Genomic DNA, 12143 nt, shown 5'->3' on the forward strand with positions numbered 1-12143 from the left:
AATCAGCAGAAGCAGGAAGCTTATCCTCTGTCCCTCAAGGTGTTAGAGACTGCGCCACCTTGCAGTAGTGACCTAAAAAGCAATTCTTAAATACACTGTTTGACCACACATTCTGTCCACCGTCTGAGGTTAGCCAGCAGATAGATGCTGGTGCTACAATGTTCAGTAGAGCATATCAGAGACCAGATGTGGCTTACTTCTTATAATTCTTTATAAAAGGAATTTAAATTGCTACAAGCTGTTGTGGGATTAGACATGCCTCTGTAATATTATCTATTATTAATTAAGTACTATGCACAGCATGGGGGTTTAATCATTTAAAATGCAAGCTCATTTCTTCTCTTGTTCACAAGGATTATGGGCTGCTCAACTACATCTCTCTGATGTCAGAAAATTATATCCCCCCTCTCCTCAGTCTCTGCAAGTCTTCCTGAGGTAATCTGATTAATAAATGACTCTATTTTAAGGGAAGGGTTAATCTAGACTAATTTCATTAATGCTTTGAAATTATGTCCATTTTTGGTGCTTGCAACTAATCCTTCAGATACCTTCTGTCTCTCTCCCTCATGTCTTCTTGATTATCCTTGAATGTCAACTCAAACATGTCGTGAAGTGATAAACCAGGTTCCATTTGTCTTTTTTAGAAGCTTAAACTTCTTACACTAATTTCAAAGTTTTGAAGGTAATATGAATGAATGTTGAATGCAGATAGAGTGGGCAGGGATAAAGATCTGGATGACGTTGACAAGGCCCAAATCATTATGCTAAGTTCGCTGTCAGAGCATCTCCAAAACAGCAAGTCTTGTGGAGTGCTCAGTGTCAGTCGTGGTTAATACTGTACCTACTGAGAGTGCTGAGAGGAGGGAAAAACCACTATCCATCAACAGGTTGTGGGGTGGTCAAGACTTGTCAATGCAAAATGTGAATGAAAGCTACCTGGTCTGCAATGAACCAACAGAAGGGTTACTGTGTCACAAGCGGCATATAATTTTAATGTTGGTTAGGGTTAGTGGAATACTGTGCCATGACACAGAGGAAATCAAACCCTGTTGCATACAATATATGACTGTGTAGCCACAGATTGAACTTGTTGGTCCAATGCATCCCACAGATGCTTGACATGTACCCGAAATTCATTGGACCAGGCAACCTTCTCCAGTTACTCCGAGGTCTAGTTCTGATGCTTGCATTCCCATTGTATGCATCTTTTCTGATCCACTATTTATTTTTTCTTCACATGTGTTCCTGAAGTTACCAATCAAGCTCCAGGAAGCCAATCAGAGATTTTCTCTGTTTGGTCATTATTTTTCTTTCAAGTAGAATCACTCTAGAGAATTTGCTGTTTTTCATACCATATATAAAAAAAAACCAACTCATATATGCTATATATCTAATTTAAATAGTTTTTAATCTTTTATTTAACTGTCTGCCTCTTCATTTCTTTTCAAAATCTGTGGAGATGCACCATTGTAGGCAGCTGAAAAGACCATGCTGCTTTTTCTGTAGTTCTTGCCCAAATTACACTTTCTTGAATTATAGGGGTGTGTACTTTGTTCTCCTGGAGGATGGCCTTTTCACACAACAATCTATTTTTGGAGTAGTTCCAGCTAAATTCAAAGCATAGAAACATTTAATACATGCTTAGGATTTTGAGCTTTTAAAAATCAAAAATTTTGTCATCTTTGTCCCTGTTTATTTAAGTTATTAATACACCGCTTGGTATTAAAACAATTTCTATTCAATAATTTAACTTTCAAATGATCAATTTCTACAGCAGAATATTCCCTGATAGAAGCTGAATATATGCTAAAGGGGAATGAGCATCTCCTGTTTTGTCAAGTTCAGTTCCTTATTCATTAGCTTTAATCAACTACACTGTTACTTCTGATCTCAAGATACAAGAGATTTATTTGCCATTTGCACATGTACAAACATAGAAACATTTAACGCATGCTTGGGATTTTGAGGTTTTAAAAACTAGAAAATGTGGTCATATGTATCCCTGTTCATTGAAGCTATTAATAGACAACTTGGTATTAAAGCCTCTGTATAATAATATAATTTCTCGGTGGTGTTCTGGAGATACGGCTCATGCTATGACTGCTAAGTAGTCCTAGGAAAGGCGGCTGCAGGGAAAGAGCTGGATGATCATTAGTTAGCAATTCTAAAGATTCTTTGAATTACATATGAATTGATGTAAGTCACTCTGGATAAAAGCATAAGCATCAGGCAAATGAAACAAGTGATAGCTTCACAGGTCATTAAACAAGGTAAATGACAGCATGATGCGTTGGTCTGCACAGTAAGTAATGGTGTCTACAGCTCATTTTCAGTCTATCTCCCTGAGAGCTTGTTGGTAACACTTTTATCCATCTACCTTGTTTTCCAAAAAATCTCCCTTATTCTATGTCTTCTTTGACTTTGTCAAATATGAACTGACAGCCATTTCAACAACGCAGATTATCTTCTTTCAGGGAGAGGCCTGGATGACTGAGACTCTTCTGCAGACTACATTCTTGCAAGAAAAAAAGATAATGACATATGGCAGATAGAAAATGCTTTGCAATCTTTGACATCAGCTTATGTTTCTAATTTGTCTTGGATGACAAAAGGCATTGTTGGAGCAATCTACTAGTTCTTAGTCCCATCTATGCCAAAATCTGAATATAAGCATTAATTAAAGTAATAAAGTTGCTAAGGATCGTTTTTAAAATTTAGTGATTAATTGTCATTGTTAAAACACCATAGCACAACAATGGAATGTGTTCTCTGCATTTAACCCATATGTAACAATGTGACATAGCAGGGGCGGCTAACTCAGCACCCGAGGAACAGTGTTTGGGGGCAGTACCTTGCTCAGGTGGTACTTTGCTGGTCAGGAATTCGAACAATGTGTCACTGACCTTAGACGTGACTTTTGTTGGTGAAAAGCGTCTTTTCACTGCCTTAAAATAGCAACCTTCCGACAGCGCACGCAGCCACACCTCATTTAAAAAAACTCCACTCCTATGAGAGGAAAGCTTCTGCTATTTTTATGATGTGTGTGCATGGCGTGAAAGCAAGCAATGCACTAGTACAAAACTAGCAAAACCACTCACACTTAATCAATTAATTAGCGCATTTAAAGTTAAAGGACAGCCGAGAATTTGAAGATGCCATCACCACTCAACCACTTAATCAGATGTCAGATATTCACTGTTACATACTTATTCCATGCAATGTTTTATTTGACTAATACAGTGGTACCTCAGTACTGGAACTCATTAGAACTCGAATATCTTAAACGTCGAACCAACCAGTTCGAAAAAAAAATGACCTAGAACTTGATCTGAATCTCAAAAGTCGAACCGTGAATGCTGACCCAAGATAACTTGCACGCGCGGGGAAATGAATCACGCGACACGTCTCTCAGCAGAAACAAAGAGTAATGCTTCAGTCTCAGACTCGCATTCACTGTAATAGCATCGTTTGTTGGTGATAGTGTTTTTATATTGAAAATATCAGGTAATACACTGTACTTTATATCATTTTGGTAGCCTTTGCTCACTAAAAAGTTACGCAATAGTTAATTTTACAACCTACGGGTTTGCGAATTACAAACAAATTAACGAATACAGAGTAATAATAAAAATAAACAATGGACCGTATGGCATAGTCTAGTGTTGCCGCTGTGTCTGGGTTTATGACAAGAATACATTATTTAACAAGAATAAATAATCTATACTCTATGAACTAAATAAGCAAGTTGTAAAAACTTGTGGTGTGCAAAAACTATGTATCCAAAATATTTTTGGATGTATGTCTCAGAAATTTATTGAAATATATTTTTCTTGCATGTGGGACCTATTAAATTAATGTAAAGTCAACTGCTCTGCATAAAATTCAAATACTAACACTTCTTTTTTTGTTTAGGGATTCTCATTTTTGTGAGAATAAACAAATGTAAACATAGTAGGCTACCGCCATGCTCTCATTTTCAAATGTTTTGTAAATAGTGAAATACACAGAATATTTTTTCAGAGAATTTTCAATGCAAAACATATTCCCTCTCAAATTGAATTGTTTGTTCAATCATCTTTATTTTTATACAGTTTTATTGCCAAAATGCTTCATATTTGTGTTTAGCATCACTTGGGAGTCAACGACTACAATTGCAATTAATAGCAAAATAGCAAGAACAGAGCTGAATGAGTCAGTTAAAAAATCTTGATACATAATAAAAAGAAAAAGTCTGTGCGGAACATATGTGTAGATATATTAAACATTGCTTTTTAATGTACCTTTGTTATGAAATCAATAAATTTGCAACATTATCACAGAACACTCTCACACTGACTGAGCGGCCACTCACTCTGACAAGCATCTGAGGGAAGGGTCCCCGGGAGTTTTCAGGCACATTGATTGGTGGGATGACCCAGTCACGCTTCTGCCTCCCTGGCCCGCTGTGACCTGTCCATCGTAGCCAGGGGAATGTGATGACTTTGGGCTGTGTCCAGAAATTCTGGCTGTCCAATTTACCTGCACCCTGATGGGGAAAAATTATGACAAAAAAACGTGCAAACGAAAAAAGGAGAAAGCAAGACATTACTGTCATGAGCAGACGTAAAGCAGAGAATGCCCCACTAACACAAATGTACTTCATCTGGCAAACCCGGTGCTTTCAGCACAATAATATTGACAAAAAGTTCATTAGGAATTTGGGAGAGTGTGAGAGTTTCAGAGCTGGTGAAGGGATCCCTGAAATGAGCCAAAGTACACAATTAAAGCACCTGCTTCCCAATAGTTATTTGTTTCAGTTTTTGCTGATGTTCAGACTAAGGTGTGCTCAATGTGTGATTGACAGTTTGGAGTGGTTTATGAGTGACAAGCTGTCGGAGAGGGACTGTGTGAAAAGTAGTGCATTCAGTAAAGCTATCCCATTTAGAAGGATGTATGTTGTTTAAGAATACACCCAAGGAAGTAGATTGATGCAAACCAGAGACAAAGTCCTTCATTTGTAGTATTGTACATAATATGCTTTTGACCGTTCTTCCAGGAGAGCATTTGTGAGGTCAGGTAACTCTAATTCATCCCAATTGTCAATCAAGTTCCTCCACACCATGCTCACTCATCCATGTCCTTGTGGACCTTGCTTTGTACACTGCTGCGCAGTCATGTTGGAACAGGAAGGGGTTTTTCCCAAACTGTTCCCACAAAGTTGGAAGCATGAAATTGTCCTATATTGACTTTGGATGCTGCAGCATTGAGAGTTCCTTTCACTGGAATTAAGAGATCAAGCCCAAACCCTGAAAAACAACCCCACACCATAACCCCCCCTCCACTAAACTTTGCACTTGGCACAATCCAGTCAGGCAACTACTGTACTCCTGGGAACCACCAAACCCAGAATCGTCCATCGAATTGCCAGATAGAGAAGCGTGATTCGTCACTCCAGAGAGCACATTTACACTACTCTGAAGTCTAGTGGCGGCGTGCTTTTCAGCATGTGTTGTCCCTGCTCTGTAATTTTACGTGGTCTGCCCCTTCGTGGCTGAGTTGCTGTTATTCCCAATTGCTTCCACTGTGTTATAATAATACTTTTAACAATTCCATCAATGTACTGATAATATTAGATAAAAAAAGAACATGAATCATACATGAAAAGCTGACCTTAGAATTTAATGAAGAGCAGCTTAAATATCTAAAGAAAGAATGTGAATTAAAAATGAAAATACTGTAGGTTGAATTGAGCATACACATGGAGGAGAGAGTAATGCAATGAGATATAAAAATGCTTTACATGCCAGTGGCTATTTTGTTGATCATCAACCTTTAAAATAAACATTTGTCATCTGGAAAAGTCTGTTTCAGCATTCTTCTTTAATCGTTATGACATATTAAACCAAATAAACCAACTATTTTTCTTCAGTCAGGGCATGTGTGGCATGTGTGGCATGTGTGGCATGTGTGGCATGGCACTGAAGATGATCCACAATGCGGCTCTGCAACAAAATGACTTTAGTTTCTAAACTGACCTCAACAGAAGCACAATGGGACCACAATGGGGGCACATGCTGTACACAATCAGGTCACACATACAACACCTACAATGACCAACAGAGGAGCTTGACAAGGGCAGACACATACATACGCAGGTAACCACACCGAACACTTTGCCGATCCTTCCCTTAAGCTCTGTTCCTTCTCTGACCTCAGAATTACAGTCACTTTAAAAACTACAGTCACTATAAAGATACGTCTTACACATATGCAGGACTGTATACAGTATATACAGATACATGTAAACTCTGCACTCTTCGTACAACAGTCTTTTATAAGTGCAAATCACTGTGTACTAAGCACGTCATTATTTTACTATCCATTACTGTATATTCTGCTACTTTATTCCATTTAAGTGTTTTTTTTACTGTTAGTGTGATTTTAGTGTGCAAAATTGAGGGAGCCCTGAGAAATGTCATTAAAGGTAATGATGTTCCATTGTTATCTGAATTTGAAAATAAACTGGAAACTAGATGAGGGACAGGTGTGAATCATTTACTAATTAACTAAACAAGGAAGACAGAAAAGAATAGAGTGGCCGACAACATCTGCTGGCCAAATAGGAAAACAACAGACAGGAAAGGACAACACCGGCACCAATCCTGACAATGTGTATTGTTTATTTAAACAAACTTAAAAAGCAAAAGCAGGAAACAAAATGCCAAAATTATCTAGCAGTCTATTTAAGTTAGAAAAGTGCTATAGTGCATAAGCATCTCCGAAACCTAGCCCCCATCTGTAATTCCTGGGTTTAACACTGGGAACATCCGGTTGGTTCCTCATATTCCATTGGAGGATCACATCAGCTGTGGGGTCTCAGACCATTTTTAATGACAGATGTTGCAATGATGATACAGCATCTTGGCTCAAACACAATGTCTTCTATACACACTTGAAATTATTTTTCCATAAACAAGACCTTTGATGTAGATATGGGCATGGCTGTAGCACTGTTGAACAAGTGTTATTGCATTTAGGTATTATCACGCCCGGCTCATCCGATCCTCGTGTGTGCCACGCCCCCTGATTATCCACGTGTGCTTCCCCGAACTTGCCCAGCTGTGTCCACTTATTTTCGCCCAGTCTCGTCTGTTTGAGTCCATGTCTTGCCTTAGTTCTTGGTCCGTCATTGATGTTTGTTCATGTCAGTCAATGTCAGATGTGTCCTGCCCTTTCGTTTCCCTGATTCCTTAATAAATCCCCAGGTTTCCCCGTACTTCGCCTGCCTGCCTGCTTTCTGCCCGCTTGCCTGCCTGTACGCTCACCCGCTTAACCAGCGATCCTAACAGGTATGCTGTGAACAAAACGTTCTAAGCATACCTACTAACATCAAATAATATTCCACCATGCTCCCCTCATTGAAGGTGAGTATACAAAGATGAGTTCAGGAAAATCCATGAATCGTGAGTTGCAATGATCAATAGTTCTTGCCATTCCTGGTGCTCCTTGATCTTCATTAAAATAATCCAAGTAATCAGTGTTTCTCCATTTACAGACAGCATTAATCTGAAGTTAAATTTGCCCTCTTTGAGGTTCAATTTAAGCTTTAATTTATTCCTGGAGTACCTCTAATCTTTCTTCAAGAAATTAGTTCAGTGTATTCAGGACTAGATTAGACTAGAAATATTCTTAACCATGACTAAGAAAGCAGATTTCCACTAATCTAGTATAACACTAGAACTGTCAGCATTTTTCCGACCTTCTTTGACTGCCAGCTGCAAAGCGCTTCATCATGTGACAAATTTTGTTTTCGCTAATGGACCATCACGTTAAAGTAACATTTATCAATGAAAAAAACAATGGGACAGTAAGTAATTCTCACAACAGCAGTTACAGTCACCCGAAAAAAGTCATAAAACCCATAATACGAGCACATTTATGTTATATGCGGTGAGCAACACATGTTGAATAAGGAAGCTGATAAAGTATAGAAAGCACAAACTCAGAATTCACTTTGTATTCCAACTCAATGCTAGGTTGGCAAAAATACTCAAAATAAAACTAAAGAGACCTGCATACAGTAAAATACAATCGATATGTGTGTTGGAGTTGTTCAAAAACGCCATCAAAGATGTGTAAGGACTGCGAGTACCAGCCTGTTTGTTTTTCTTTGTGCTTATTGCAGTGGGTGTTATGTAATATTTAAGTACATTTTAGAATTAATTTCAAATAAAAACATGTACTTTTTAATTAGTGTTTTACCTGGGTTGATTTGCATAAAAAAATTACATTGCTATATATAGTTGTTAAAAAGCGAAAGCTTTTATGAACATGAAATAACCAACATTCCTAATTCAATGCGGAACACATTACACATAATTACAGTGAAATATATAACTAAACATCACTATATAAACTATTTCAAAACCAAATCTGTTTATATACTGTAGACTATGTCAATTTATTCAACTTTTAAAAAAATATGGACTATGTTTGAAAACTTTTCAGCATTATGATTTCATGACAGAGCAGCCACTCTAATAGGGACATTACAACTTTTTGGTTTAGGGCATTAGATTTGCTGCTGTTACTAACACTAATTGCACATTAGCGCAAACAAATGGGCTGCAAATGTTGTTTTTACGACTTGCTTGGTGGCCAAAGGAGGCTGACAGTCACTGGCGTGTGCAACAGTAGATCAAGTGCTAATAGGTCATTTTAGTCTAAGATTAGATTTAACCTCTGTTTGTGAAACCGCCCCATAGAGTTTAACTTTAATCCCAGTGTAAAGCATGTGGCCTTCTGAGGTCATGATACAGACACAGCCATGCCCACTATCCCCTATCCTTGCGTGTGCAGCTTTCATTCCTGTCTTTGTGTACTGGACTTGAATATGATGGGTTTGTGAAACACTGCTTCTCACATCCCTCTCAAAGTGCTGAAAGACCCATTCTGAGAGTACAGGATGCTCAACATTCTTTTGTATTTTATCACACTGAAAGAAGCTTAACGTTCCCTCACCTTTTCTTGTTATTACTTTAAATGTGAGTCAACTTCGACTTTTCCATAAATTTTATTATTATTTATTATTTCATTCCGTTGAAATAATAGTGATTGCAGAACAGAAAAAGAAATCCATTATATTCCATTATTGGAATCTCTTCTCTCTTTCTCCTTCCTGAGAGCAGAAAAATAATTACATCCCTTCATTCTGTGACCTGCTCTACAAATGCCTTCAACCCAGACTTCACTTCAGTTCCACTGAAGCCGTACAGCCATTATCTCATTAGGTGTGACTATGATTTTCATTCTGTGCTTAAACAACAGGCTAATTTACCACTAATAACAAATTACACATATTAGACATCGATGCAGATATCTTTTCAGGAATGTAAACAGCAATAACACATCAAAGATAAATAGTGAGTCACATAAAGGAAAATTTAAAGCAAATTAATGTTTTTTTGATTTTGAGTACTTTAAAAAAAAACTTAGAAGAATAATTTTTTGTTTAAATTGTCATAACAATTTAATTGCTAGTGCAATCACAAATCCGGTGTTTTTTTATATAATCTTGGGATATATGTTAATAATTATATAATAATATGGTAACTACAGTATGTATGCCAGCTGAATGTGTTTGGAAATGATTCGTTAAAGACTTGTGGGTGGACTACATGTCTAAAGCTTATGGAGGGCAAATTAATAAGGTTGTGTTTATACTGATCAAGATTTACAAAGGTAAGTTAATGTCAATCATGGCACACACAGAAAAGAAAGAGGCTCTTACAGGAAAGATGGATGGCGAAGGAGTATGTCCCAGCAAATCCTGCTGAATGACGGGCTCTCCTGTGGGGGTCTGTGGGCTTCCAGACACCTTCTGCTCTCTGTTGCTCAGACCTTCCATCTGGGTGCCTAAGTCAGATTTCTGGCTCCTGGGTGTGCTGACTTCACTCTTTTTGCAGTCTTTGGGCGGGAGGTGTTAGTAGCAATGGGTGGGTTGCATTGTGGAATTAGAGGCCAAGGGAGCAGGGTCATAAGGGGGGAGAGAAGGTAGATCAAGGGTTAAAAAGAGACAAGTGTAAGCCAAGCAGTCACATGGTTCACTACCCAGGAAGTATTCACTGGGCAAATAGATTTCAGCCTCTCTTTATTTCTCCATTGTGGCTATCAGGAGCATTTCACATAGACTGGGCTCTAAATAGATGTAATCTTGTCTCCTTATTACTTTTGGATGTAAAGCAAAAATTAGCACTGCTAAGTCCTAGCAAAATTATAGCAAGAATCTAGAGAGTCTGTTAGACTTGGTCATTGAAGGACTGTATCAAACATATACACATAAATTGCAAATACACAATCACAACACAAGAACGCTAATCATGCATTTAGGGACACGTGTTTACCGTTACAAATTTATTTGTTTTAGTTCTGCCTCAGTTCTTGAGGGCTTTTTTAATGACAAATGTTCTTCTTTAAGGGAAATGTGTTTTCCTTTATGCATTTTCCATTAAACATTGTATGTGGCCCATTACATACAGAGATTGTGGTATAAATTTGGATTATCTGTAAATAGCATACAGCACTACTGGCTGCACTCTCTGCTGGCTCAAATCAAGAAGCTAATATGCAGAGAATTACCACAGAACTGTGAAAATTGCCTTTGCCCCTGCAGAACTCCCCACAAATACACTTAGATAATTAAGATATGTTGTACACATTACATTCTCCAACAGGAAATCAATATGTTAATTGTTCATTATCAAAGCAATTTAATTTAGGTGAAGTATCTGCACAATGCATGCTGCACTAAATAACGTGTTATTGGCTTACTGAAGTCAAACAAGGTAAGCAGCGAATGCAGGTATAACTCCAGCCAAGACTGAAGACCCATAGCAAAGTCAAGGAATCACCACAGAGAGAATAGAGACTCACCGGGGCATGTAGGGCTTTTTAATAGCACAAAAACAAAATCGTGTTTCATAAAATCAGGTAGTGTATGGTTTAGTGAGTTAGGACTTTGGTACAATTCCTATGGTTGGCAGAGTGATGTCATCTTTGGGCCCTTGAGCAAGTCCCTTAACCTACAGTGGCCAGATAATCCATATCAGAGAGGACACTTTGAGCTCTGTAGGTTTTACAAACTACTTTAAAACTGAAAGGTTCCTCTGTTTGGCCGAATAGTTCAGTTATTCTTCTGCTTTGACTGGTTTGAATCTTAGATTGAAAGACTCATCCAGTTGTTTCATATTTATGTTAGTGACACATGCATGATTATAGGACACTGACCAATCAGCACACAGGAAGAACTCAGTACTTAAGTGAAATCCTGGTCCTTTTGAATTAAATGGTCATTTAAAAAACGGACCTAGCTCAAAGTGTACTCCAGGGACTAGGCTGACCCTCTTTGTGCATTATGTCACTTTAGATAGAGGTACCTGATTAATAAAGAAAAATACTGAAATCGTAACGCCTGGCTTCAGACAGCAAGTGCCACTCCCTACCGTAAAAGAACATGAACTACACCTGTTCCACATTTTAAACTTAAATTAAAGAAGAAACAATATATAGGCAAAAGTATTGAGACACATGTCTTAATCATTGAATTCGGGTGTTTCATTCAGACCCATTGCTAGAGGCATATAAAATCAAGCCATGAAGTCCGGTTTACAAACATTTGTGAAAGAATGGGCCATTCTGAAAAGCTCAGTGAATTCAAGCATGATACTGTCATAGGGTGTCACATTAGCAACAAGTCAGTTTGTGAAATTTCTTCCTTGCTAGATATTCCACAGTCAACTGTAAGCGGTATTATTGGAAGAGGAAGCATTTAGGAACAACAGAAACTCAGCCACGAAGTGCTAGATCATGTATAGTAAAAGATCTGGGTCATCAATCAAGCGCAGGAATTTAATGGAATGGGGGCTTCTATGGCCAAGCAGCTGCTTGCAAGCCTCTCATCACCAAGCACAATGTCAAGTGTAGGATGGAGTGGTGTAAAGCACACTGCCACTGGACTCTGAAGCAGTGGAAATGTGTTCTGTGGAGCGACGAATCAGGCTTCTCTGTCTTTCAGTCTGAAAAATGTGTCTGGGCGTGTCAGAAGAACATTATCTGCCTGATTGCATTATGCCATCCGTAAAGTTTGGTGAAGAAGGGATAATGGT

General features: G+C 38.2%; 1 protein-coding gene across 1 annotated transcript in view; it reads right to left on the bottom strand.

Moving 5' to 3' along the window:
• Nucleotides 1-12143, bottom strand: part of LOC125746981 (cadherin-4-like) — a 237362-nt gene that overhangs the window by 78375 nt on the left and 146844 nt on the right. The window contains exons 4-5 of the mRNA XM_049021600.1: nucleotides 9770-9945; nucleotides 4352-4525 (exon numbers count right to left, since the gene is read on the bottom strand). Of these exons, the coding sequence (XP_048877557.1) occupies nucleotides 4352-4525; nucleotides 9770-9945 (350 nt within the window). The remainder of the gene's footprint in view (nucleotides 1-4351; nucleotides 4526-9769; nucleotides 9946-12143) is intronic.

The sequence above is a fragment of the Brienomyrus brachyistius genome, chromosome 8 (assembly GCF_023856365.1).
Source record: "Brienomyrus brachyistius isolate T26 chromosome 8, BBRACH_0.4, whole genome shotgun sequence".
Lineage (NCBI taxonomy): Eukaryota > Metazoa > Chordata > Actinopteri > Osteoglossiformes > Mormyridae > Brienomyrus > Brienomyrus brachyistius.